Source organism: Henningerozyma blattae, chromosome 2, assembly GCF_000315915.1.
Source record: "Henningerozyma blattae CBS 6284 chromosome 2, complete genome".
Classification (NCBI taxonomy): domain Eukaryota; kingdom Fungi; phylum Ascomycota; class Saccharomycetes; order Saccharomycetales; family Saccharomycetaceae; genus Henningerozyma; species Henningerozyma blattae.
Window position 1 is genome coordinate 848978 of NC_020186.1, and position 26342 is coordinate 875319.

At 29.1% G+C, this 26342-nt stretch overlaps 13 protein-coding genes across 13 annotated transcripts; 7 read left to right on the forward strand and 6 right to left on the reverse strand.

The window, feature by feature from the left end:
• Positions 1-11: 11 nt before the first annotated feature.
• On the forward strand, positions 12-2000 carry NIP100 (Nip100p; the record flags this gene model as incomplete). Its single annotated transcript, XM_004178678.1, has 1 exon — positions 12-2000. One exon carries the CDS (start codon positions 12-14, stop codon positions 1998-2000), a length of 1989 nt encoding a protein of 662 aa, XP_004178726.1.
• A 737-nt stretch (positions 2001-2737) lies between these two features.
• Positions 2738-5290, forward strand: TBLA0B03690 (uncharacterized protein; the record flags this gene model as incomplete). The annotated part of the gene is made up of 1 exon (XM_004178679.1): positions 2738-5290. The coding sequence occupies one exon, from the start codon at positions 2738-2740 to the stop codon at positions 5288-5290; it is 2553 nt and encodes an 850-aa protein (XP_004178727.1).
• An 846-nt stretch (positions 5291-6136) lies between these two features.
• Positions 6137-6598, forward strand: DAP1 (Dap1p; the record flags this gene model as incomplete). Its single annotated transcript, XM_004178680.1, has 1 exon — positions 6137-6598. The coding sequence occupies one exon, from the start codon at positions 6137-6139 to the stop codon at positions 6596-6598; it is 462 nt and encodes a 153-aa protein (XP_004178728.1).
• Positions 6599-6831: 233 nt separating this feature from the next.
• Positions 6832-7998, reverse strand: OSW1 (Osw1p; the record flags this gene model as incomplete). Its single annotated transcript, XM_004178681.1, has 1 exon — positions 6832-7998. The coding sequence occupies one exon, from the start codon at positions 7996-7998 to the stop codon at positions 6832-6834; it is 1167 nt and encodes a 388-aa protein (XP_004178729.1).
• Positions 7999-8540: 542 nt separating this feature from the next.
• MEX67 (Mex67p) lies at positions 8541-10424 on the reverse strand (the record flags this gene model as incomplete). Its single annotated transcript, XM_004178682.1, has 1 exon — positions 8541-10424. The coding sequence occupies one exon, from the start codon at positions 10422-10424 to the stop codon at positions 8541-8543; it is 1884 nt and encodes a 627-aa protein (XP_004178730.1).
• Positions 10425-11189: 765 nt separating this feature from the next.
• On the forward strand, positions 11190-13271 carry SEC63 (protein-transporting protein SEC63; the record flags this gene model as incomplete). Its single annotated transcript, XM_004178683.1, has 1 exon — positions 11190-13271. The coding sequence occupies one exon, from the start codon at positions 11190-11192 to the stop codon at positions 13269-13271; it is 2082 nt and encodes a 693-aa protein (XP_004178731.1).
• A 278-nt stretch (positions 13272-13549) lies between these two features.
• NAT5 (peptide alpha-N-acetyltransferase subunit NAT5) lies at positions 13550-14053 on the reverse strand (the record flags this gene model as incomplete). The annotated part of the gene is made up of 1 exon (XM_004178684.1): positions 13550-14053. The coding sequence occupies one exon, from the start codon at positions 14051-14053 to the stop codon at positions 13550-13552; it is 504 nt and encodes a 167-aa protein (XP_004178732.1).
• Positions 14054-14338: 285 nt separating this feature from the next.
• MRX4 (Mrx4p) lies at positions 14339-15544 on the forward strand (the record flags this gene model as incomplete). The annotated part of the gene is made up of 1 exon (XM_004178685.1): positions 14339-15544. One exon carries the CDS (start codon positions 14339-14341, stop codon positions 15542-15544), a length of 1206 nt encoding a protein of 401 aa, XP_004178733.1.
• Positions 15545-15705: 161 nt separating this feature from the next.
• On the reverse strand, positions 15706-16266 carry TMA16 (Tma16p; the record flags this gene model as incomplete). The annotated part of the gene is made up of 1 exon (XM_004178686.1): positions 15706-16266. One exon carries the CDS (start codon positions 16264-16266, stop codon positions 15706-15708), a length of 561 nt encoding a protein of 186 aa, XP_004178734.1.
• A 195-nt stretch (positions 16267-16461) lies between these two features.
• BEM4 (Bem4p) lies at positions 16462-18339 on the reverse strand (the record flags this gene model as incomplete). Its single annotated transcript, XM_004178687.1, has 1 exon — positions 16462-18339. One exon carries the CDS (start codon positions 18337-18339, stop codon positions 16462-16464), a length of 1878 nt encoding a protein of 625 aa, XP_004178735.1.
• A 1085-nt stretch (positions 18340-19424) lies between these two features.
• ENV9 (Env9p) lies at positions 19425-20423 on the forward strand (the record flags this gene model as incomplete). The annotated part of the gene is made up of 1 exon (XM_004178688.1): positions 19425-20423. One exon carries the CDS (start codon positions 19425-19427, stop codon positions 20421-20423), a length of 999 nt encoding a protein of 332 aa, XP_004178736.1.
• Positions 20424-21121: 698 nt separating this feature from the next.
• CDC60 (leucine--tRNA ligase CDC60) lies at positions 21122-24430 on the forward strand (the record flags this gene model as incomplete). The annotated part of the gene is made up of 1 exon (XM_004178689.1): positions 21122-24430. The coding sequence occupies one exon, from the start codon at positions 21122-21124 to the stop codon at positions 24428-24430; it is 3309 nt and encodes a 1102-aa protein (XP_004178737.1).
• Positions 24431-24883: 453 nt separating this feature from the next.
• Positions 24884-25858, reverse strand: PET20 (Pet20p; the record flags this gene model as incomplete). Its single annotated transcript, XM_004178690.1, has 1 exon — positions 24884-25858. The coding sequence occupies one exon, from the start codon at positions 25856-25858 to the stop codon at positions 24884-24886; it is 975 nt and encodes a 324-aa protein (XP_004178738.1).
• Between the last annotated feature and the right edge of the window lie 484 nt (positions 25859-26342).

Consider the following 26342-nt stretch of genomic DNA (forward strand, 5'->3'; position numbering starts at 1 on the left):
TGAAATGAGGCATGATTAAAATTGGAGATCGTGTCACTGTTAATAATCGAGTTGGTTCAGTACGATTTATTGGTAATACTTCATTTGCTAAGGGGATTTGGTATGGTATTGAATTAGATCTACCTGAAGGTAAAAATAATGGAACTATTAACGATGTGAAGTATTTCGAAACTGATGCAAATCATGGTGTATTTGTTAAATTACCATTTGTCAAGAAATTAGAAGGAGACTCTACTGTGATTAGTGAAGAATCTCAAAAGGAACAAAAGTTAGAGATAATCATTGAATTATTACAAGATAAGATTTACAACTATAATATTGAAAATTCTCAATTAAAAGAACAAATCCAAAAATTAACTATTAAAATTGAATCACAAAATTCATCTGATCAAGTTATTGGTTCATTATCAAATGAGACTGATAGTTTACGTTTGAAATTTGAAGATTTGAAGAATCAATTAGAAGCTTATAAAGATCAAATTCAAAAAAATGAGAATTTCCAACATTTATATGAAAATATTTTAAAACAAAATGAAGTGTTAAAAAATGAAAATGCACAACAATTAAAACAATTAAACAATATTACACCAAGAAAAATTAAACAAACAATATCAGTACCTAATGAAAATGAATTATATCAAACTCAAACATTAAAATATAGATCTGAATTATTATTGAATGTTTTCCTTTCGAATGATATTTCATATGTCAATGCCAATATATTGGAGAATTTTTTTAAATTTATGTACAATTATCTAAATGAGACTTCAAATATTTTCCCCAGCGAAAATACCGTCAATAAATTACAATTTGAATTTTATTTCCAATTCTTGATATTTTTCTATAATTATATCAATATTATGAGTCAATCTAAAATAATAGATGAATCTAATGCACTTGAATTGATATGTCTCAATGAATATACGAATTTGGAAATATTTTACAAGTCTATTGAATTGGAGAAAAAATTTCACGAGATCATAATATATCTCGATAATCATAACATCATTAATCAAAATTGGTCATTTTTGCAAAAAATCTTAAATTATTTGATTAAAATTTATTTGCCCAATTTATTAAATATAGGGATCAAAAATTATGATAATGATTTTATTCAAGAATTTTTAAAATTATTCAATATTGAAATACCTAAAAATTTATCTCAACTTAAAAACAATAATAGTTATGTTGATAATTCTTACTGTATGGCTGAATTTTTCAAAATTACTGACATACTTGAAGTATTATTTTCCAATGATTTACAAATAATTTTCGAATATTTCCAAAAATTATCACATCAACTTTTAAACGTGGAACTAGAAGAAATATCTAATACAACCCTTTCAAATTTTGATAATCAAATAGTTATTAATGATATTGATGAGAATATCGCAATGTACAAAAATCAAATTGAAGAATTAACAATTCAATTGAACGAGAAAGATGAGGTTATTCAACAATTACAATTAAATAAACGTTTGTATCAATCTATTAAACGAGACAATAATCAAAATGTTTTAGAGATCAATAAACTGAATAGACAGTTACAGGAAACGATTGAAATGAATAAAAATTTAAACAATAAAGTTGAAAAATCACAAACCCTTGAAAATTCATTGAAGGATCAGATAAATAAATTGAAATATCACAAATATCAAATTATACCTACAGAAGTTGATAGTCAAACTCTACGAGAAATCCAAAGAATAGACACTGCTGAGCAATTATTAACACTTCGAAAGATATTCATACGACGATCTCAAAAGAAAATGGCTGATACCACTTTGATAGAGTTATCCAGACTTTCATGGCTCGATGAACCTAAATATCATCCTGTTTTGAAATCAAATAATAACAAGAATAATGCTTTACTTAACCAGTTCCATGATTTGAGTAAAACAATGGATAATTATTTAGAGAGTTCTAATGATAATACTACTATTAATACCCAATTATATAATGTCTTGGATGCATTTCGTACTAACAATGTATCTAAATAAAAACTAACTTCTTGTCAATATATATATATATATATATTTTTTTCCAATTTCGCGTCCTTATTTTTTTTCGCGTCTTCTCATGTTCGATTCCTGAACTCAGAACTTTACTAATTTCTATTTTTTCATTAGTTTTCCGATTTTTTTCTCGGCATGTGCCGACGGAAATAGCAAGAAATGCCGAGATAGGTGGCACTGTCAATTGCCGTGATTACAACTATTAACAAGACATTCCAGAACCAGGTTTTAACGTTTCAAGAACTTATAAACTGAGATTAGTAAATTGCAAAACATAGGCGTTGCAAATATTAACTCTATATCTCTATATATATATCTATGTATATGTATAGATATATATATAAGATTATAACAATCCACTCTATTATAAAAGGAATTCTAGGAATCTAAAGATACCGCCTTGCCCTTTTCTGTTAGACGTATTATACACCGTGTTAGGAGGATTAATACACCATTATACCTTTTAGACGAGTGGACTAAACTGATCATAAAGGGATTATCAGGTGAATAGACATTATTACTCAACAATAACATATCTATACATATATATATATATATAAAATACCCTACTATTCGTTGCACTGACATTTACGAAAAGAAAAAAAAAAAAAATAAAAAATTGTACCAAGAGGGTAAACGCATAGCAAAAAAATATTAGTAACGGTTTTTCTATTTTAAACTACCATAACCATCCTTATTACCGTTCAAATATTTATGAAAAGATGAGATTGGGCCATAATCGTTATAATAGAATTCCCGATGATGACAATCAAACGGCAGTTGCTACTGATGATGATACACATATAAATATTCCTATACATAATGAGTTCGATGATATACAATTTAATGAAAATGCCGATACCAATATAACTGAAACTATGAATGATGCTAATAATAATAATAATAATATTACAACTGATTTGCCAGATACTACATCGCCTATAGTGCCTTCTCTGCCTAGAAACCCTCCAATTTATCAAAGTCATAGTTTCATCAATAATTATCCTCGTAATGAAAATAGATTATTTGAAGGTTCTTCATCTACCATGGAACAAATGTCCGTAGAGGAACCAATTCTTAATCAAAAGACCACCATAAGAGAAAAATTGATTTTAGCTAGAGATTCATTCACGGAAGCCGTCATCATACCTTTCAAACAAAAAATTTATTACCCAGTCACATTGATTTTCACTATTCTATCAGAAAGACTTAATTATTATTTAGGTAAAATTGGTAATCCGTTCATTTTGAAAAGATTCTTTTACATTGTCTTAATGACTGTGATATTATATCTAATTAGATCTTCTGGTTTATTATATACTCATCATGCTTATGCTATTCGTGGTATGTTTTCAGAACAATCAATACTGGTGAAATATATGCAAACAACTGTAGATTTTAATAAATTCGAAAGGGATTTGGAATATTTGAGTAGTATGCAACATATGACAGGCACAAAAGGTGATATGGCACTTGTAAATTATATTCAACAATCTTTTTCAAACAATGGGTTGAAATTATTAAAGGAAAATACTTATTCAACTTATTCGACTTATCCAAACATTAATGATACATTCCTAAGAGCTGTATCAGATGATGGCAAGACAATCATGGATTTCGATCTAACTATTGATAATTTCCAATCAATGTCTATTAATGGTGAACTTTCAAAGACCCCTATACTTTATGGGTACAAAGGTAGATACCAAGATCTAGCAGCTTTACAAGATTCAAATATTATTAGCCAAGATCAAGATTATATGCTTCTACTTGAATATGACGATGATATTCTTGTTAGTGAACAGATATTAATGGCTCAAAAATTTAATTCAAAAGCCGTTATTTTCATTTCCAATGAAATCAATGGTGATAAGGATATAATTAAATTAAGATCTGTATCGTTCCCTCAATTTTCAATGGGAGATCCATTAACTCCAGGCTGGCATGGTGATACTAATCCATTAATTTTTGCTAATGAATCACTAGCATTACAATCAATCTTAACTCTACCTATATCCTTTAATGATGGTGAAAAATTATTATCACATCTATCAAAGGATAATATCAATTTTGAAAATAATAAATATAGTGGTAAAATTGGAGATCTTTATATTGACCTAAAAATAAATAATACAATTCGTGAAAGACATCCAACTTTCGATATCATTGGGAAAATTGAAGGTAAAGAACAAAGTGATAAAGCTGTTGCCATAGTAGCAGGCAGAAACTCAATTAGTTTTGGTGCTCAATATCCAAATATGGGGACTTCTGCTCTATTGACCATAGTCGAATTGATGCAAAGAGTTCATTTTGAATATAATTGGAAACCTTTAAGAAACATTTATTTCATATCGTTTGGTGGCGATGAATTTAATTATGCTGGTGCAACTGAATTATTAGAAGAACGATTAAAACCATTTAAGGATGAAGTTTATTCTATTATTGATATTTCTCAAATTGGATTTGATTCAAATGTTTTAAGTGTTCAAACTCATCCACTTTTGAAAAATTTATTTCAAAATTTAAATGATAGAGATTTACATATTGATATTTCACATGTGAAACAATATGGTAATTGGATTCCATTTATGGCAAATGGTATACCTGTTTCAGTTTTATCAAACCCAAACGTTTTAAAAAGAAAAGGCTATATCGATACTTCAAAAGATACTTTTGAAAATTTACATGAGTTATTAGTTAAAGATGAAAATAGAAAAATTTTACAGAATATTTTTACATTTATTTTCGATACTATATTGAGATTATCTGACGATCCAGTAATCCCCTTCGATATTACAAATTATGCAAATACTTTGAGTGAATTACTTCATGATCTTGAAAAACAATATTCTGGCCGTTTGAATTTCGACTCTGTAATAAAAGGTTTATTAAGTTGGAAAAGTATTGGTGTAGATTCTCAACAATGGTTTATGACTTGGTCTAACATTGTATTGGCTCATAATGGTGGGCTTGAACCATCTTTATTATCAGTTAATAGATGGACCTGGAATAGGAAATATTCAAATATTGGACGTAGGCAATGTATACCAGAAGGTATTCCAAATAGGCCATTTTATAAGAATGTACTATTGGGCTCCTCATTTTGGCAATCCAGTGATAAAATGGAAGATCATTGGAGTTTCCCAGGTGTTAGAGATGCCATCAATGAAAATGATTTTGAAAAAGCTCAAAGACAACTTGATATTGCAGGAGAGTCATTACAATCATCTGCTGCACTCTTTATTGAAGAAACAAATGATGTAGGGTTCAAATGATTAATACCAATTAATGATTTTTTTTAAAACCTTTTTCCTTATCTTGATTTAGGTTCAATTTTCATTCCTTCGTTTCTGTTGACATTTTTATTGTTTATTATTTTTTCCCCCTTTTCATTTTTTATTTTACTCCACATTTCCTTATTTCCATTCAAATTGTATATTATTTTATGCTCACATTTTACTTTTCTTCTATCTTTTTCTCTTATTTCATTATGATATTTGGTTTATCTATTTTTTTTTTTTACATATATATTTGTATCTATTACTAGATTATTTCATCACTTTTTTTAAGGTTTTACTATTTTTATAAACTCGATAAATTATGTATTCATTAGAACCTGCATTATTTCTTTTATTCTGCCTTTTTTTCTTCACTATTACAAAGAATTCTGAGATATTAATTTACAAAGAACACTAAGATCACCTGTATATATTTTCTATGGAAATAACCTTTAGTTAGAGTTCTAACCTATGAAATAAGGCAAATAATACAATAAATGGCAATCTTAAATTGACTTTCGATTTCGTTTTTATAGCGATTTTTCATTGTTACATAATGGGATTTCTAGCTTAATCATCATTAAATTTGATTTGTTCAATAAACGGAACCTCGTATAAGAAAAGTATCAAACCAAGAATTTCAAAAATATAGGAAATATATCGTTCTTAAAAAAAATACAATAAAAATATTACAAAACTATAGTGTATCTTTATTAATAATTTCCCAATTAGTATTCATTTTAACTTTTAAAATTGCATAAAAGAGCAACTAACTTAATACGACTTAAACTTTTTGTTTCCATTCTTAAATATCTCCAAAATTGAAACACAAACAATATAATAATGTCCTTTTTTAATATGTTTTTAGGTGGTGGTGTCAAGACTAGTGATGATCCAACAGGATTTGCAGGAGGCGATGGTGGTGACACATTCAATCAAAATGGTCAAGAACCAATAGTACATGCAGAATTTTATCCAAGAACGTTACTCCAGTTCAATGGAATAAATGACCCAAGAATATTTCTAGGCATATGTGGCAAAGTATATGATTGTACATCTGGTGCTCAATTTTATGGGCCAGGTGGTCCTTATGAAAATTTTGCAGGGCATGATGCTTCAAGAGGATTAGCTTTGAATTCTTTTGATCCTTCTGTTATTAGAGAATGGGATCAACCGATGGATGAATTGAAAGATTTAGATGAATCACAGGTAGAAGCTCTTCAAAGTTGGGTAGATTTTTTTGATAATAAATACCCAATTGTTGGTACATTAGTCCCAGAACCTGGTATTAATACTGTTGACTGATAATGAAAATTAACGAAATTTAAATGACATTAATGGCTTAAAAACATATGCTTTTTATAATAAACATAATATTACGTAACACAATATAACACAACATGATGCTTTTATTTTTTTTTTTGTTATTAGTTAAGTATACATACCTTTAACTTACTATATATTTATATATTAATATTGTGGCTCTTAACAAATATTTCCTGATGAAATTTATGTCTATTACATAAGGAAATTTCTTCCTATCTTAATTTTTCTACCATTTGTGAATGTGAAACGATATTTTTACTCATAAATTCTCTCTTTCGAATTTCAAAAAATGGTTTCTTTCCTTTCCTTTTAAAATAATCGTGGAGATTAATGATAATTTTTGGAGGTGGAATCATTTTCTTCTTTATTTCCTTTGTCTCCTTTACTTCATTTACATCTCTTACTTCCTTTTCACATTCTTTATTTTGTATTTCAACTTGTGGATATTCCCCATCTTCTACTAAAAGTAAACCTTCATTGCTTAGGGGGGGTTTATTAGTAGCTGAATTCTCTAAAACAGTATCGTCTATAGCGGAATCCTCATCTATAATAGGATCATCATCTATTACAGGATTTTCCAAAACAGGATCAGTCATTATTGGTAAAGTAGGATTTCGTAAGGAGCCAAAATCTGATAATCTAATGGATTGAGATGGACCCCCAAATTCAATATTTTCAATATTTGATGGAAGATTTAAAGTCTTAATAACATTTTTATCATGAAATATTACTCTAAAATCAGAATTTTTTGAAATTTCATTTTTAATGAGATGAATTGTTTGTGCACATGTATAACTTGGATTTTGATCATTTTTAGGCACTTGTACCAATGGTTCAATAGTCAAAACTGTTGGATTTTCTTCATTTTGATTATGATTTTGATTATCCTCAATATGAATTAAATTTTCTTGTTTCTTTGGCTTTGGCTTTACTTTTACTATTCTTTCTGTAAAACTCTCTGAATTAAAATATTTAAGTTTATATCTTCTTTTAGATACCACATATCTTCCAAACCTTGTCTTCTGTAAAATATGAATTCTAGGTGAAGCAGAACAACCATCAGGGAACGTAGTAATCAACAAAGGCTTTCTATTTCTCGAAGCAGGCCTCAAACTTGTTTCAATATCTAACATATCTTCTCCTCTTAAACTTATCGTAGGACTATATAAATCGTTTATAGTTGTAGTAATAGCAGTTTTATTCGTATTTTTTCTTTTATTTTTAATACTTTTAAAAGTCAGTGTTCTATTTTTACAATGCAATTTATGTAATGACCATCTTTTTCTACATGGGTAACAATGTAACACGTTACCTATTTTAACCAATTTCATGGTAACCCATCTTGATTTAGATTTTCTAGGTATAGGTGCAGCTTTCATTTTTATTTTTTTTTTAGATATGTCTTAGAGTAAAATACTATTTCTTTTTTAATTAATTATTTTTATTTATTTTTTTATTTTTATTTTTTGAATATTAATTATTGAACTTTTTATTCTTTATTTCTGTTAGTCTCTCTTTCATTCCATGCTTTACAATTAATATCATTATCAATAAATATGTGACATTGTATAAGAATTATGTCGCAAAAAACTGCCGCTAATAATTTCGCGATAATAATTTAAAGGGAAGTTTGAAAACTTAAAAGATAATAGAAAATATTGTAAAACTGAAAATCTATTGTTTTCGAATACCATACTATAACAAAAACATATATATCCATTTATATATATAAATAAATAAATATATATAAATAGATAAATAGCTAAAAGAGGCTGCCTACGTGATAATAAAGGAAATATATTATGGAAAAATTATTTTATTATAATTCTAGAGTATAGAATTTTTATTAAGAGTTAGATTTCTAAAGTAAGCATTATAGGTTAAAGTTCTATCGTAAGTGTTTTTATTCATTAATTTACTCTTATTGAATATAAGCTTCTCTCGGTAAATTATTTATGCTACTTTGGAAACTTTTTAATGCATTATCATAATTCCAACCACTTTGTTCAGCAAGCATATAGGTGTATTCAGAATTTAATTTTGTTTGTAAATGAAGTTTATTCAATGTATCTAACTGTATTGGATTCAAATTAGCTTGAATATTTGGAGGAAGTTGTAAAGTTGGAGCTAAAGAAATTGGGCCAGGTTGATTATTCATTGCATTAATTGGACCAGTAGCAGACATTCCTGGTTGCAGTCCATTATTTAGAGGATTAATCCCTTGATTTGTATTGTTTATACCACCTTGCATACCAAGAGGATTACCCATACCTTGCTGATTTATTATTGGAGGTTGTGGGCCAGGTATACCTGTTGGAATATTATTAACACCAGAAGCTGGAGTATTTGAAGTTGTACTGGTTGGGTTTTCTGGTTTTGGTATAGACCAAGAATTTGAAGAATATGGACGAATTGTTAAGAGATCTGATGCAATAACAATCCCACCATTTGCTGGGGCAATAACCCATGATCTATCGAATGATTTTTTTGATAATTTATTTGTAGAGGAAGAATAACCATGGGAATATTTTTTGTTTCTCGAATTTTTTGAATTTGAATTATTTGTGTTTAATGGTTTTTCAGTTTCATTAAAATAACCATGTAATGTAATCATAAATCCATTTAATTGCGATAATGAAATGGTTTGTACTGAATAACCATTAGGATCATCATCTAAATGGTGTTTTGTCATAGGTAATGACTTAAAACTATTGTTAATAGCTTCTTGGCCCATATATAACCTTTGTTGAACAGCTTTTTCAGAAGAGATTTTTGTAATATTACGAGACGAAGAAAGATAATAACCAAATGAAGGATGTTGATCTGATTCTGGAACAGTTGAAGCTGGAATGGAGGAATCTACAGCATATGAAAATGAGGATTGTGGAGTGTATAATGGTAATAATTGATCTCTATTTGTATCCCAACAATTTAAGAAATTTTTGATAAAATCTAATGAAGATTGACCTAATTCACTTGTTTCAAAGAAGAATTGTTGAATTTGCATGGGTAGACTAAAAACAGATTTTAACTTTGCAGCATCTCTTACAACTACATTATCTAACATTACTAATTTAGGAAACAATCTTAACATTTCAGTTCGATAAGATCTATCATTAGTAATAGGGTTATTAAGCATCAATAATTCATTCAATTCTTTAAATTTATTTCTCCAATTCTCCATACTTTTAAATGCTGAAATTTGATTATTAGCTAAACATAAATTTTTCAAATTTGGTATAGTTTGAGCCAAAGTTGTAATCCCAAAGATATCTTTCAAATTATTACCAGCTAAATTAACACTTTCAATAATAAGTTGTGGTTCTTGTGAAATAACTTTCATCAAAGCTGGAAACATCTTGGATTGAGTAGCTATGGAAGAAAATAGACCATTTTGGACCAATTCTTGATCGTTATGCAAAGATGACAGGTCTAACATCTTCTGTTGAGGATTGTAACGTCTATATAAGAAATTCTTCAACATCATGATGGTGCTTTGGGTATGTGGAGAACTATTTTGTCCATCCATGATTTCAAATTTCAAATTGCAGTTTCCTAAACGAACACCGTTCCATTTATTTAACAATTGTGCATCTTGTCTATTGTTCACATACCCGACAATTGTATTACCTTCAAATTTAGCATCCATCAAAGATACTCTGGCATTCTTACTGACAAAATTCAACAATTGTTGCATGCTAAGGCCCTGTACATTCCTGACGCAAATTTTAACACGATTCATTTGCTGTTGCTGTTGGGCATACATTCCCAAGTTATTAACATTATTATGGAAATTATTATTCATGGCTACTTGTAATAACTTGAATTAGATATATAATAAGTAATTATAAGACTAGTCGATCTATTTTTCTTTATCTTTTTTCTTTTTTTAATTTTGTATTTTTTATTTTATCGAAATAACACAATAGTCAGATCTGATAGTGTTTTATTAAGGGCAATTCACCTAATAAATCGTTACTTTATTGGAACCCTCTTTTTCCTAGCAAGACTTTTGCTTTCACACCAATTTTATATATTTCTTCAATACTTGTAACCACTTTTAATACTTATCTCATCTGTTTTTCCTTTAGCTCATCAACTATTAAATTATGAAATTTTCATTCGATAAGTTTTCCAACCACGTTTTGCAAGTAAAAAAGAAAGGCGATTACATTATCGCGAAAGAGAATTACCCGGGCCTTCTGGAATTTGCCATTTTGAAATTTGACATTTGAAATTTCGTCATGAATATTATAATAAAAGATAATAATAAAAAAATAATAATGATAAAATGTCAAAGACAAATAAAGATTAGGAAAACAAAAAAAAAGACACAAATAGTGCTGAAAGAAACTAAGTTGTCGAGACAGGTTCCCCAAAATCATTATAGAAAGGACCCTAGATACTAATATAGACTTGTGGTATTAAGTATTGCACTGATTGGATCGGGATTGTTTGTATTAAAGAAACCACAATTAAATAACATTTACGCGTTTTGTGTTATTTTCTTAGCCAATAAGTGAGAATTATATTGCAGTAAGCTATCTAAATAGGTTTTACAATATAGAAGATGGCCTTGAATTATGATTACGATGAACAAGGGGAGACCTGGCCTTTCTTTCTCCTGACTTTGTTATTAGTTCTTTTAATTCCAAGCACATTAATTCAATTCTGGCGTATTATTAAAAATAATGATAGTGAAGATGAAGTTACTAGAAAATATAAAGAAATTAATAAGAAGGCGGGTAGAGATGTTGTACCATTGGAAGAATTGAACGAATTATACACAGATGATAAGATTAAGAAGTTTAGAAAGAAATTTGACCATTCTAGTAAATCTAAGATTTTAAATTTAAGAAATTTATTAATCATCATTGGTTGGGTTATTGTTTCTGTTTTAGTTCAAAGAATCTCTAACAATGATGCCATTAAGGAAGCTGCATCTGGTATGTTCGACCCTTACGAATTGTTAGGTATTTCTACAAGTGCAAGTGAAAGAGATATCAAATCAGCTTATAGAAAATTATCTGTCAAATTCCACCCTGATAAATTATCCAAAGATTTATCCGAAAAGGAAAGAACCACTATGGAAGAAATGTATGTTCAAATCACCAAAGCTTATGAAGCTTTAACAGATGAAGCTATGAGAGAAAACTTCTTAAAATATGGTCATCCAGATGGTCCACAATCAACCACTCATGGTATTGCTTTACCACAATTCTTAGTTGAAGGAGCTGCTTCCCCATTATTAGTCTTTGCTTATGTTTCCTTGTTAGCTTTGATTTTGCCATACATTGTCAGTAAATGGTGGTCAAGAACTCAATCTTACACCAAGAAAGGTATCCATGTTAATACTGCTTCTTATTTTGCTGATAGATTAGTTAATTATAAACCTTCTGAAGTTGTGACCACTAACTTAATCATTAATTGGTTATCTCATGCTGAAGAATTCCAAATTTTTTTCCCTAATAAGACTCCTGCTTATTTTGAAAAATTATTATTGAATCATATTAATAGAGTTCCAATGGATGAAAATCCAACTGATGTTTTAATCAAATATAGAATTGTAGCTAAATGTCATTCGCTATTATATGGCCTATTAGATATTGCTTCTGGCTTTAGAAATACTGATATTGCCTTAGCAGCTTTGGATACATTCAAATGTTTAGTTCAAGCTGTTCCTCATAATCAATACTCTCAAATCTTACAATTACCAAATGTTAATAAAGAACATTTCATAGATTCTACAGAAGATGTTTATACCGTTGGGAAATTATTCACTTTTGAAGATAATAAAATTCAAAAAATGCTTGGTATTGAAGATAAGGATCAATTTGAACATACAATGAAAGTGGCTTCAAATATCCCTGTTTTGAAATTATTAAAGGCTGATTTTATTGTTCCGGGTGAAAAGCATGTTACTCCTTCTGCAATGGCTTATATATCTGTTAAAGTATTAGTTCGTTCTCCAAAACACAAATTTATTCCACTTAAAAAATTCCCAGATGAAACCTTACAAGAACCAACTGATTTCGATTTCTTAAAGGATCCATTTGCATCAATGAATGAAAAACCATTATTACCTTATTCTTTTGCACCATTCTTCCCAAGTAGTAGACGTAATGCTTGGTGTTGCTTAGTTGCTTTACAAAAAGATTTGAAAATTTTACAATCTCCATTTATCTTAGAAAGATTATCATTAACAAATTTGACAAAAGATTTAGATAAGAGAGTCTTGAAAGAATTAGGTGATGATTTTGATCCAAAGGATTGGGAAATTGGTTCAATTAGAATTCCATTGGCTCAAGCTGCTCCACCAGAAAAGGGTGATTTCCCATTTAGAATCATTATTAAATCTACAGATTATTTTGGTTGTGATTTAGATTTCACAATCTTTATGCACGTTAGCGACATGACTGAAGAAGAGAAACGTGATGAAAGCCAAAATCTATTGAATGATTTGGATTCTTCGGAAGATGATATTTCTGATGATGGGGATGAAGATGAAGATGATAGTGAGTACGATAGTGATTTGACAGATATTGATACTGATACAGAAACTGAAGAAAGTGATGTTGAAGATGAAAAACAAAATATCAAGGAAGATAAAAATAAACCTTTTTTTTTTCAATTCATACCATCTAAAAAATAATACTCACAACTTCTTTTTAATGTTTGCTAATTTTTTTTCTTCCAAATGGGTAATAAAAAAAATAGTCAAATTTGTAAATTATTACTTAAAAATTATAATATCAATTAAATATATATATATATATATAACACCATCACATACATAAAAAAAAAATCATTAACAATTTGTGCTTATGAACCAATGCAAGTTTTTAAAAATTTTCAAATAATTATGCAGAAGCTATTTGGGATGCAGATGCTACACTAAGTTACTATTAGCAACTATACAACTATAAAAAATTATGGGATATACTTTTTTAAAATATATGCATCAGAAGAAATTTGTGCATTAGAATATTGATAATAATTTTTTAATATTATTCCATCATTTTGAAATCCATTTTTTTCATACCATTGTAAAGCATTGTTATTATCTACTGATATATGAACAAGAATTTCATGTTGGAAATGACTTTTACATTCTCGTTCTATATACGCTAATAATTCTCTCCCAATACCTTTTTGACGATAATTTTCAAGAACAGCTATTACTTCAATATATACACCTTGAGGTAATACCCCACCTTTTTGATTATGAATTAATTTGGCCTTTACAGTACCAACAGCTACGTCATTGAAATATGCAAGCTTACTAAAATAAACATTGCCATCTTTACTACCTGAAGTAACTTCTTGGAAAAATTTATGTGGATATCTTACTGGAAGAGTACAGTTTATTATTTTTTCCATAGAGCCTATATTAGAATTGTAAACGGTATCTAATGTGATTAACTTATTTGTCATGCTTATCTTAATTATCCAATGAAGTATTTTTTTTGTTCATTTGTTTTTTTATTAATTAATTGGATTTTACTGTTTTAAAACATTCGTTTTTATTTTTTTCTAACTTAATACTTGCTTATGAATGCACCATTGTTTTAACAACTATGTTTAAAGCTCCGAATTCAAAACGGTCAAAAATGTAGATATACATAAGGACTATTAACTAATAGAATTGCACTAGAATATCGCAATTTCCATTGTTATATTTTTCCAATCACCAACTTATATATTTATCGAATATATTCGATGGGTTTATTTTACTTCAATCACATTCGATCTAGAGCTCCTATCTTTCAATTAAAAAATCGATTATATTCAACTAACATTGAACACCTTATTAAAAATCTTGACAATAATGAAGTAATTAAGACCACTCCTGACAAAAAATATAGAATACATGGGAAAGAATCTGTTATAAGGTTTAGAAAGGCATTACTAGAGCAAGCAGATCTAGAGAACAAATCTTTAGGGACTAACATCGAAGTCTCAAAGAAAAAACATGGTATTAGGGTAAAAGACAAAAATAAAGGCTTAGATCCTGGATTGATTAAAAAGAAGAATAAATCTAAACACCCTATTGAAAATTCTAATAAAGGTTTAAATTTGAATATATCCAATAAATTAAATGATACAAATACTTATCACAAATCGAATTTCAATAACATCTATATGCCTTCTCATGACATAAAAAATTATGATTTTATAACAGATATGATTAGGCAAATGAATCAGCCCCATTTAGATTTAAAACCAGTGATTTCCACAAATGATTTGAAATCTAGTCTTGCCAACATCGAAGGGAAACAGTCCACAAAACATATTTCGAAAAAGACTTCTTTACCTAATTCTACTACCAATTTAAAACAAAATAAAACTAATTTCCACATTAATAATGGTACACTTCACACCTTAGAGACATATTTAGTGGAGAAAGATAAGCAAACTCAAGAAGCAAATGTTATTAGAACTATCAAAAGAGAAATTGAATTGGATAATGAACTACAAAAGGAAAAATTAAATTCATCAACAAACTCTTTTTCAATTGAGAGATATTTCCAACCAGAAAAATTTGTAAAAGACAAAAAAAACAAGCAGCAAATAGAACCTAAAGAATTTTTAATTTATGATCTAGGAAGTCAAAAGAATGTAAAAATTATCGATCCAAATAAATTTGATCAAGCTTTCTTCAATATTAACTACAAAGATATATTCTCTATTATTAACAGCTCATCACGACCTCCAGATGAAGCATTAGGAATTATTAATAAAGTCGAGCAAGAGGGTTGGAAATTAGTGGGTGACTTATATGGTGAATCTAAATTCTTAATTGTTTTCCAGAGACCGTTAGAGAATGTAGATTCTGAAATTGACACACAGAAGAAAACATTCCAACGTTTAGTTACTACTAGTACACTAATCACAGTAATTATGGTATGTGCGTTTATGCTATGATTATTATTTCAAATTTCACGCTCTAATTTGGTTTGAAAATATATATTAATAAACAATCCAATGAAATATGCATACACATAAATATATAGATTTATGTACGTAATAATATCCTAATATACAGTTAATATTTAAATGCCAGAAAAAAAAACAATTGGATTAATCTATTCCATATCTACGTCAGCAGTATTAACTTCATTAATTAATGTTTGATTACCTTGACTATCAACCCTGATCAATTTTAAAGTGGACATACCGCCAAATGATAAATTCCAACCTCTTAAAAATTCAACGTTCTTTTCATCCAAAAGATCCGGACATAAGAAACCCTTTTTGAATTCTTCCATTTCTAGAGATTTTTTATGATCCAATAACAACTGTCTATTTGTTGGTGGCCTATTTGATCTTCTCTTCTTTTTCAATTCATTTAATTCATCATCATCTCTATCAATAAATTGTTGAATAAAAATAGATAATTCTTTCAGACTGAAAGTCATTTGTTCTTTGAAACTATCAGAATTTATGATATCTTGAATAAATTTTACACGAGCTAGTTCATTAGATTTACGTTCATTATGTGCCTTTTTCTTGGCGGCAATCTTTTCGTCACGTAATGTGGCTCTTGTTAATTGTTGAAACTTACGACCCTTTGGATGAATGGTGGCTTTCTTTGTACCACTTTTTAAATTTTTTTTAATTTTAGCTAGCGATTTAGATACAGGCATATTTAAGTTGTTTATAAATATATTAGGAGGTTTCTATTCAAGGCAAATATATGTAAAATGTATTAATTCCATTCTTTTATTAAAAGCGATGAGATGTTTTAAAATGCAAATTTTCTTTTTTTTTTTTCAATATTGAAAAGTCCGTTCTAAACAAAGTTACGAATACAATTATAAAATTGAAAAAAAAAGAAAATGTTAAAAAAAGCTACTACAAATGTCTTTTAATTGAGTTTCTTCTGATGTCAAGATATCATAATTGGATATAACTTTCAGGATCATCCCAGCTACGAATTTACCATTATTAAAGCCACTTTTCGATGCATTATCTTCATTATTTTTTAATGGTAATAATGTTTCTAAAACCAAAAGAATGTCTTTAAAATGTGAAACTATAAGTTTGTCACTTTCTTTTGAACATTTTGATTCAATGTTTTTAAAATATATCCCCAATGTCTTACTTATTTGGAAAAGGTATGATATCGAAATATTATTTCCATTTGAAGAATTTTCATCAAATTTAAAGACTTTATCCCATAATTTCATTAATATTTCATCTTTAGTATCTGTTCTAGCTACTAACAACTTATCTAATGATAGTGCTGAGGTTAAACTTTCATTTTCTAATATTATATCTAAAATAGGACAAGTATCGTTCGATGAGATTAGTTTTTGGATCATAGAACTTGGTAAAACAGTAATTAATTTTTTCAATAGGGAAGATAATAAAGGTAATAAATTTGTGAAATATTTTGTTTGATCTTGAATCACTTTCAATACAATGGCTAATTTGTATAATTCATCTTGAGTTAAAGTCATTGCTATAGTTATTGATAACAATTTTCTTAACAGATCCAAGAATCCTTGGAACTGCATTGGATCTTTGATAAAACTAGTCTTTTCAATTAATAGAGAGATTGGGATATCGTTGAGGATAAGATCTGCGTCTTGTTTACTATTAATTGAATTTGATAATAAAATAAATGCTGCTGCTAATTGATAACCATTCTGAGAACTTTTAATGATATTGTAACATAAATGTCTTTCATTAACATTTGAAATAGTTAAATTGGATGATACATAACCAACAGATGATGATAATCTTCTCATTACAATTAATTTATTATAAAATTCTTTGGGAAATAATATATTCAAAGATTCAAATAAATTTGTTTGAATTTTTAAGACTTGATCATCTAAATTTTGAAAATTAATCTTTAAATTTTTCTCCAATATGATTTCCAAACATTTAGTAAAATTTAATATCAAATCAGTAAATGGGTCATCAATTTCCTCCATCATTTCACTAGCATCATGAGATTCATTTTCTTCACTAGCATCTCCTATATCTATACTAGATATCAAAGGAGCCACTTTTACAATGAACTCTGTTAAAATTGATATATTAGAAACAGTAGTATCTTCGGAATGAATGTCTAAGATATCAACCAAAATCTCTGAAGCTAATAAAAGTATTTCATATTCATCATTTATTAAAGGTTGATATTTCAATAGTAATTTAAATAGGGGACCTCTTAAATAGGTGGAGAATCTTTTAATCAAATTGTCGTTTTCGAGAATTAAATTTTTCACAAGAACAATTGATCTCATTTGTAAAGTGGACAATAATTTATCAGTATCATCAGAATTTGTAATAGAATCTAAATTAAATATTCTTGGTATATAATAATCAATTAATCGAATTTTCTTCTCAAGCTTTATTTCTGAAGTTATATCACCATCAATTAGAATCTTTCTATTATCATCATTATCCACAAGACCATTAGCTATACATCTAATAAGTTCGGAGACTAACTTGAAAAGGGTTAATTGATCTCCAGTGGTGTCTTGCGAATGGAAACAAATATCCAAGAATGATTGTAACACTCTCAATAATTGAGAAAACAATCCTGATTGACCTATTACGTTTCTATTATCAGGTGCTCTTAAGGAGACAGCCAACTGATCCAATACAGTAAGATATCCCTCCAAATATACATCTTGTAATGGGATGTCCTCAACATTGGAGGCATTTATAATTGGTTGAAGTCCAAATAAGATATCTTCGTAATCCATTTGAAAAAGCTTTGAAATATTTTATGATTGATTTATTTATGTATGTTTTATTTTTTGCCAGTCTTATAGCACAAATTCAATTCAATTCAATACAAGCTGCACTCAAACTTCAAAGGTCTAATGTACTTACGATCTACTTTACGTCTTTAAAGACATGATGACAAGATTTATCAAGTATTAACTAATATTCTTGAATGTTCTATAAGTTTCTTATTATAATTTACTAATGCCGGTGTTCGAACCTTATATAGCACAATACTATTTCGAAAAAAATTAGCACAAGTGTAATGGCATTAATCTTAAGTGAAGTATTTGAAGTTTAGGCACACTTCTAAACTGGTTCCTTAGATATGCTCGAATTAGTAAAAAATGGCTAGAATTGTGATCTCATTAGTTAGAGTCAATAAATGCATCATCGAAAAATAAAAAGCAGGAAAGAGTAAATAAGCTATACACTTCCAATCTGCTCATCTTCTACTATTGTATTTGCATGGGTTTAAAATCTTCGCAAAGAGGCTAAGAGATATGCTTTTTTTTTCAAGTATTTGACCTTTACTTAAGTTTAGTATTTTTTTTTTATTTTTTCTGTTTTATTTTATTTTATCTTTTTTTATTTTCTGTCCAGGATATTAAAGGAGTGATTAAGCTAAACGAAATAAGAAGCGATTGTTTTGATTTTCCATTCTGGATTTTTTGGACGTTTTCTAACAAAAAAACTGTTGGTTAACTAAGGTTTGTTGAATTATTTATTTAAAGTAACACTCCACTTTGAGGTATTTGTCTAATAGTCATCTTATTTTAGCTCAGCTCATCTCATACCCAGTCTACTGCGAGTATTGAAGGCTTTTTTTTATTTTATTTTTCCATTGTTTGATATCTAATTTAATCATAGTCTTCAATTTACATTTACCTTTGTGCTGACACTATTGTTTCTACTGACAACTGTTTTAGACAAATCCTTTTTTTAAACACACATTTTCTGCTATTATAAGCCTATTCCTCTTCTAGTTTGACTTTTCAAAGAAAAATTATATAGATCTACAGTCACACTCACTTCATTTTACTACAATCACATATAATACGCTATGGTAAGATTCGACCCTGATACACTGCCGTATTATAACCCAGAGTTTGAAAGAAAAGTGGCCATTGTCACGGGTGGTAATAGTGGAATTGGATGGTATACCGTCTTACATTTATATATGCATGGGTTTACCGTATATATATTTGGTAGAAACTCTAATCGAGTTAATAAAGCCACAAATGAAATAACTACTGAAGCTAAGAGAAGATATATTAGTTTGAACGCTAAAATAAAGAAAGATGGTACACCTAACATAGAAAATAGATATATGGGTAATATCAATTATATTCATGCAGATTTGGCTGATTTGAAATCAGTAGAACATGCATGTAAGAAATTTATTAAATTGGAACATCAATTAGATGTATTAATAAATAATGCTGCAGTAATGGCTCTACCATATGAAATTACTAAGGATGGGTTTGAATTACAAATGCAAACAGATTATATATCACATTTTCTACTGACTATGAGGTTATTGCCTCTTTTAAAAAGAACAAACGGTAGATTAATCAATTTATCATCTCTGGGTCATATCCTAGAATTATGGTATTGGCCGATGAATCAAACATGGAATTTTAAACCTAATATGATCTTTACTTGGTTCCGGTACGCTATGGCGAAGACTGCTTTGATTCAGTTCACTAAGATGATTTCTATTAAAAACCCGGATATCTTATGTCTCTCGATTCACCCTGGTTTAATGATGAACACAAATCTATTTAGTTATTGGACAAGATTACCCATTGTAGGGATATTCTTTTGGGCACTTTTCCAAATAGTTTCATATTTCTTTGGAGTCTCTAATGAAGAAGGTTCTCTAGCAACGATACGTTGTGCCTTATCTGAAGATTTATGTTATGAATCAGATAATGGGAAATATTTTTCAACAGGCGGTGTGGAATCAAGACCAAGTTATGTGGCAAATAACCTTGATGATGCAGCTTCCACATGGATTTGGACTATTCATCAACTAAGAGATAGAGGGTTTGAAATATGACAAATCAAACAAAAAACATAAAGACTCTTTGAGTTTGCAATCGTAGAAGATATCGCCAACCTACCAGAATACTATCTTCTCTTTTGCTCTTCATATATATTACATTGGAACATTCCCGTTAAGCCATAATCTCTATCATTTAACGTTACTCCTCATCTACATATAATATACCATTTATAGATTATTCTGCACCTCTAGTTTTCGTATTTTTTTTAAACTCTTTGATTTTTTAAATTAACGCTCTTTTTTTCAAGTTCTTTTCAAGTTCTTTACAAGTTCTTTTCAAGAATGTCCAATATAAACCTAGTTTATTTTCCAAATAGGAAGTAACCTCTACCATTGTTTGATAAGCTAATTCTGATTCAAATATGTAATTATCGCATATATGATTCTAATAAAGTTAATTAATTCTAGTATATAATCGTTTTCCTCTTTAATGATTATGTAAAAAAATTGCCGGTAGCGGCTTCAGATTTTATCACGAAACACGAAATAAAGCCGTTTTGGTCAAATTTTTTTAATGACTGAATGCAATTGCAACCTGAAAAATTATTCAATATACATTTAGAGATTTTAACGATGATTATATATATATATATATGTTTATCACAAATCAATAAGGCATTCTTAATTTTAGGAACCCTATTGAAAAATCTATAAGTCAGTTGACTATCTCCCACCACTCTTCAATTCCAATCATGTCTGCTGCTACTGAAGCTAAAGGTATGGTTCTCGAGAACACTGCTCGTAGAGATGCCTTAATTGCCATTGAAAAAAAATACCAAAAACTTTGGGCTGAAGAACACCAATTTGAGATCGATGCCCCAAGTATTGATGATGAACCAGTCACTATCGATTCTGAAGAGTTGCAAAAGAAATATCCAAAATTCATGTCTACTATGGCTTACCCATATATGAATGGTGTTTTACACGCTGGTCATTGTTTTACTTTATCCAAAGTCGAGTTTTCTATCGGTTTTGAAAGAATGAATGGTAAGAGAGCTTTATTCCCATTAGGGTTCCATTGTACTGGTATGCCAATTTTAGCTTGTGCTGATAAATTGAAAAGAGAAGCTGAATTATTCGGTACTGATTTCTTAAATGTCCCAGTTGAAGATGAAGATGAGGAACAAGCTGCTGCCGCTAAGGCTTCAGAAGAAGCTGCTAAACAAGGTAGTGAAGATGTCACCAAATTTAAGGCTAAGAAGTCTAAGGCTCAAGCTAAGAAAGGCCGTGGGAAATATCAATTTGAAATTATGATGCAATTAGGTATCAAGAGAGAAGATGTCATCAAATTTGCTGATGCTCAATATTGGTTAACTTATTTCCCACCTTTATGTCAAGAAGATTGTTCTGCAATTGGTTCCCGTATCGATTGGAGACGTTCATTTATTACTACTGATGCTAATCCATACTATGATTCCTTTGTTAGATGGCAAATGAATAAATTAAAGAAAGCCGGTAAAATTAAATTTGGTGAACGTCATACTATATATTCAGAAAAGGATGGTCAGCCATGTATGGATCACGATAGACAATCTGGTGAAGGTGTTGGTCCACAAGAATATGTAGGTATTAAGATTTTAGCTACTGAACTTGCTCCAGAAGCTGAAAAGATCATCTCTGCTTGTTCTGACTTGGACAAATCTAAAAAATTATATTTCATTGCTGCCAGTTTAAGACCAGAAACTATGTACGGTCAAACTTGTTGTTTTGTATCTCCAAAAATTGAATACGGTATCTTTGATGCTGGTGACAGTTATTACATTACTACCGAACGTGCTTTTAAAAACATGTCATATCAAAAGATAAGTCCAAAGAGAGGTTATTACAAACCTGTTTTAACTGTTAATGGTAAAGCTTTCATCGGTACTAAGATTGAAGCGCCATTATCTGCCTTTAAAACTACTAGAATTTTGCCAATGGAATCTGTTATTGCCACAAAGGGTACTGGTGTTGTCACTTGTGTTCCATCTAATTCTCCAGATGATTACATGACCACCAAGGATTTATTGAATAAACCAGAATTTTATGGTATTGATAAATCTTGGGTTATCGAAGACATCTTACCAATTATTCACACTGAAAAGTATGGTGATTTAACTGCTGAAGCTGTCTGTAAAGAATTAAAGATTCAATCTCCGAGAGATAAGAGTGCTTTACTTGAAGCCAAGAAATTAGGTTACAAGGAAGATTTCTACAACGGTACTATGATTTACGGTAAATACAAGGGTAAGACTGTCGAAGAAGCCAAGAACTTGACTAAAGCTGATATGTTATCTGCCAATCAATTATTTATCTATAATGAACCTGAATCTCCAGTTATTTCACGTTCTGGTGATGACTGTATTGTTTCCTTAGAAGATCAATGGTATATTGATTATGGTGAAAAAGCTTGGAGAGCTCAAGCTGAAGAATGTCTAACTGGTATTCAAACTTTTGCCCCAGAAGTTAAAAACGCTTTTGAAGGTGTCTTAGATTGGTTGAAAAACTGGGCTGTCTCTAGAACATACGGTTTGGGTACTCGTTTACCTTGGGATGAAAAATATTTGGTAGAATCTTTATCTGATTCCACTATTTATCATTCTTTCTTCACTATTTCTCATTTATTATTTAAAGATTATGCTGGTAAAGAACTTGGTCCATTAGGTATCAAGCCAGAACAAATGACTGATGATGTTTATGATTATATTTTCCAACATACTGAAGAAATTAAATCAGACATTCCGTTAAGAAATTTACAAATTTTAAGAAGAGAATTCGAATATTTCTATCCATTAGATGTTTCTATTTCTGGTAAGGATTTAATTCCAAACCATTTAACTTTCTTCATTTATATCCATGTTGCTTTATTCCCAAAGAAATTCTGGCCAAAGGGTATTAGAGCTAATGGTCATTTAATGTTGAATAATGCAAAGATGTCTAAATCTACTGGTAACTTTATGACTTTGGCACAAATCGTTGAAAAATATGGTGCTGATGCTTCTCGTATTGCTTTAGCCGATGCTGGTGATACTATTGAAGATGCAAACTTCGATGAATCCAATGCTAATGCTGCCATTTTAAGATTGTTTAACTTAAAGGAATGGGCTGAAGAAATGGTCAAGAATTCTTCTGAATTAAGAACTGGTCCAATGGATAACTTCTTTGATGTTGCTTATGAAAATGAAATGAATCAACTAATTGAATTAAGTTACAAATATTACGGTTTGACTCATTACAAGACTGCTTTGAAATACGGTTTATTTGACTTCCAAACTGCTAGAGACTATTACCGTGAATCTTGTGGTGTTATGCATAAGGATTTGGTTTTCCGTTACATTGAAGCTCAAACTTTATTATTAGCTCCAATTGCCCCACATTTTGCTGATTATATTTACCGTGAATTATTGGGTAAGAAAACTTCTGTTCAAAACGCTAAATTCCCACGTGCCAATAAACCAGTTGATAAGAATGTTATTGATGCTGTGGAATATGTAAGAAATGTCCAAAGAGCTATTAGAGAAGCTGAAGGTCAAGCTTTAAAGAAAAAGAAGGGTAAGACTTCTGATGTTGATCAATCAAAACCAGTTAAATTAACTTTATTAGTTGCTGAATCTTTCCCAGAATGGCAAGAAGGTTGTTTGGAAGTTGTTCGTGAAATGTTTGCCAACCAAACTTTAGATGACAACAAGAAGATTAAGGAAAAAATCAATCCAAAGGAAATGAAGCGTGCTATGCCATTTATTTCTTTGTTGAAACAACGTTTAACTACCCAATCACCAGAAGAAGTCTTTGATAGAGAATTAAGCTTCAATGAAATTGATACTATTAAAGCTACTAAGGAAAACTTAAGAAAAGCTGCACAATTATTAAAGATTGAAGAATTTAAAGTTTTATCTTTCCCACATGGTTCAAAGAATGGTAAGGATATATTTACTGGTGAAGAAGAACCTTTACCAAATACCGCTAAAATTTTGGAAAATGCTATTCCAGGTGCCCCTGGTGTTGTTGTTCAAAACATTTAAACTTGAATGTAAAAAAAAAAAATTGAAGAGTAACGTTAACGATCATTTGTTTTCTCCTTTTTTTTTTATTTACTAGTGTAAATTATGATATTTATAATACATACTACTACTATATAGACCCAAAAAGTAAAAAAAATATACTATTGTAAAGTTATTAAATAAAAAATATCTTACATAGATATCAATAAATAAAAATTTTATTTAGGCATTTAAATAATGAAATAATGAGAGTTTGTATCATGATAAGAGAAGAATGTATTGATGAAAAAAAAATGAAAAAAAAAAAATGAAGGATAAAATCTGTTAATAAATGTATGTATATGCAACAAAAAAATAAGTGAGAATAAAATGAAAAACAATGAAGGAAAAATAAAACGTAACAATAAAAAAACTTAAAGTTCAAATTGGTAATCAGTTTGTACCGTTATGAAATTGATGGATATTAGTATGAAGTTATGATTCCAATTTTTTTTTCTTTTGTAATAAAGTTACTATGGGTCTCTTTCTACCCTTTTTTGGATTCACAGAATCATTAATTTTAGAATTGATTAAATTTTGAGATATTTTTTTCAAAAGAGTATCTTCATCATCTATATCATTTGAAAATTGATTCTTGGATAATTTTATCATTTGTGGAGACTGTAAAGGCTTTAATTTCTTTAAAACTTCAATCGGTATGGAATCCCATTCTGAGTAAACTTCTAAACCAGCAGCAGAAGACATCCAAGGAAAAATTTCACTTAAGGATTGTAATTGCATTGCAAATTCATATAAAGTACTAGAACCGTTAGGTGAACTATATGGATCATAAATGTTTGTTGGATCGTTTAAAGCTTTGAAATCTATCGAAAGTGGTCTATAGCCTGAATACAAGACATTTGTCATTACATCTCTTTGTTTCAAATTTTTCAAAGTAGGTACTTTTGGTAACCAAGAATAATCGATTGGTTTTATCTTTTGGACATTTGGATTTTTAATCTTTGGAATATTATTAGTAGAAGATGTTTTCAAAATATTAGAATGAGATAATATCTGTGAATCTTGAATAGTATTAGTAGGAATATTAGTGGTTGTTGGGCTTGTTTGTTGTGGTATGGTATCATTAGAAATGGTATTGTTAACATTAATTTGTTCGGAAAACGTAGACGAATCTGTAGAGGCTAGTTCATTGATATTTGGTAAAGTTGAAGTAGTAGTATCATTGTTACCAACTACAACTTCATTGGTATTTGAAGTATTATTATAACTTGCATTTTTCAATTTTCTTTTGGATTGTTTTATAGTAGATTTCTCTACAACCGATCTAGTATTTAAATAATTAAAGGAAGATTCATTTCTTAATTGAATAAGATTGGATTTGAATCTAGATACTCTTGACGGTTGATAAAAATTTTTGGTATTACTCAGTAGGCAACGATTTTTCCACATGTTTGTTTGTTATATTTCAGATATAATAGATGTTGTTTCTAGTTTTTAAAAAAAATAAAATAAAGATCACTATCAATATATCGTTTTTAATAATATAGTATCCTTGGTCCTTTTACTTTTCAATACAGAATAAAGCAGTATTGCTCGAAGATGGATAAATATATGAAAATCTTTTAATAACAAGTTCTTTTTTTTCTCTTTTTCCATTATCATAAGATAACCTTGGTTAGTAAACTCCGTTTGGTTTATTTGTTGGCATATCTCGTGCACAAATTGACTTCCGATTTGAGAAATAGAAATTGGCTTAGAAATTATGAAATTCTGACAAATCAATTATGTCACGTGGAACGGTGTGCCAGTAATTTTGGCGTCACAAAAAATTTATAAAGTTGAGGATATAAAAAAGTATACACAAATATATATGTATAAATAATGGTACAGATATGCCAGGTTGTAATATGTATATAATGCATGTATGTAGTGA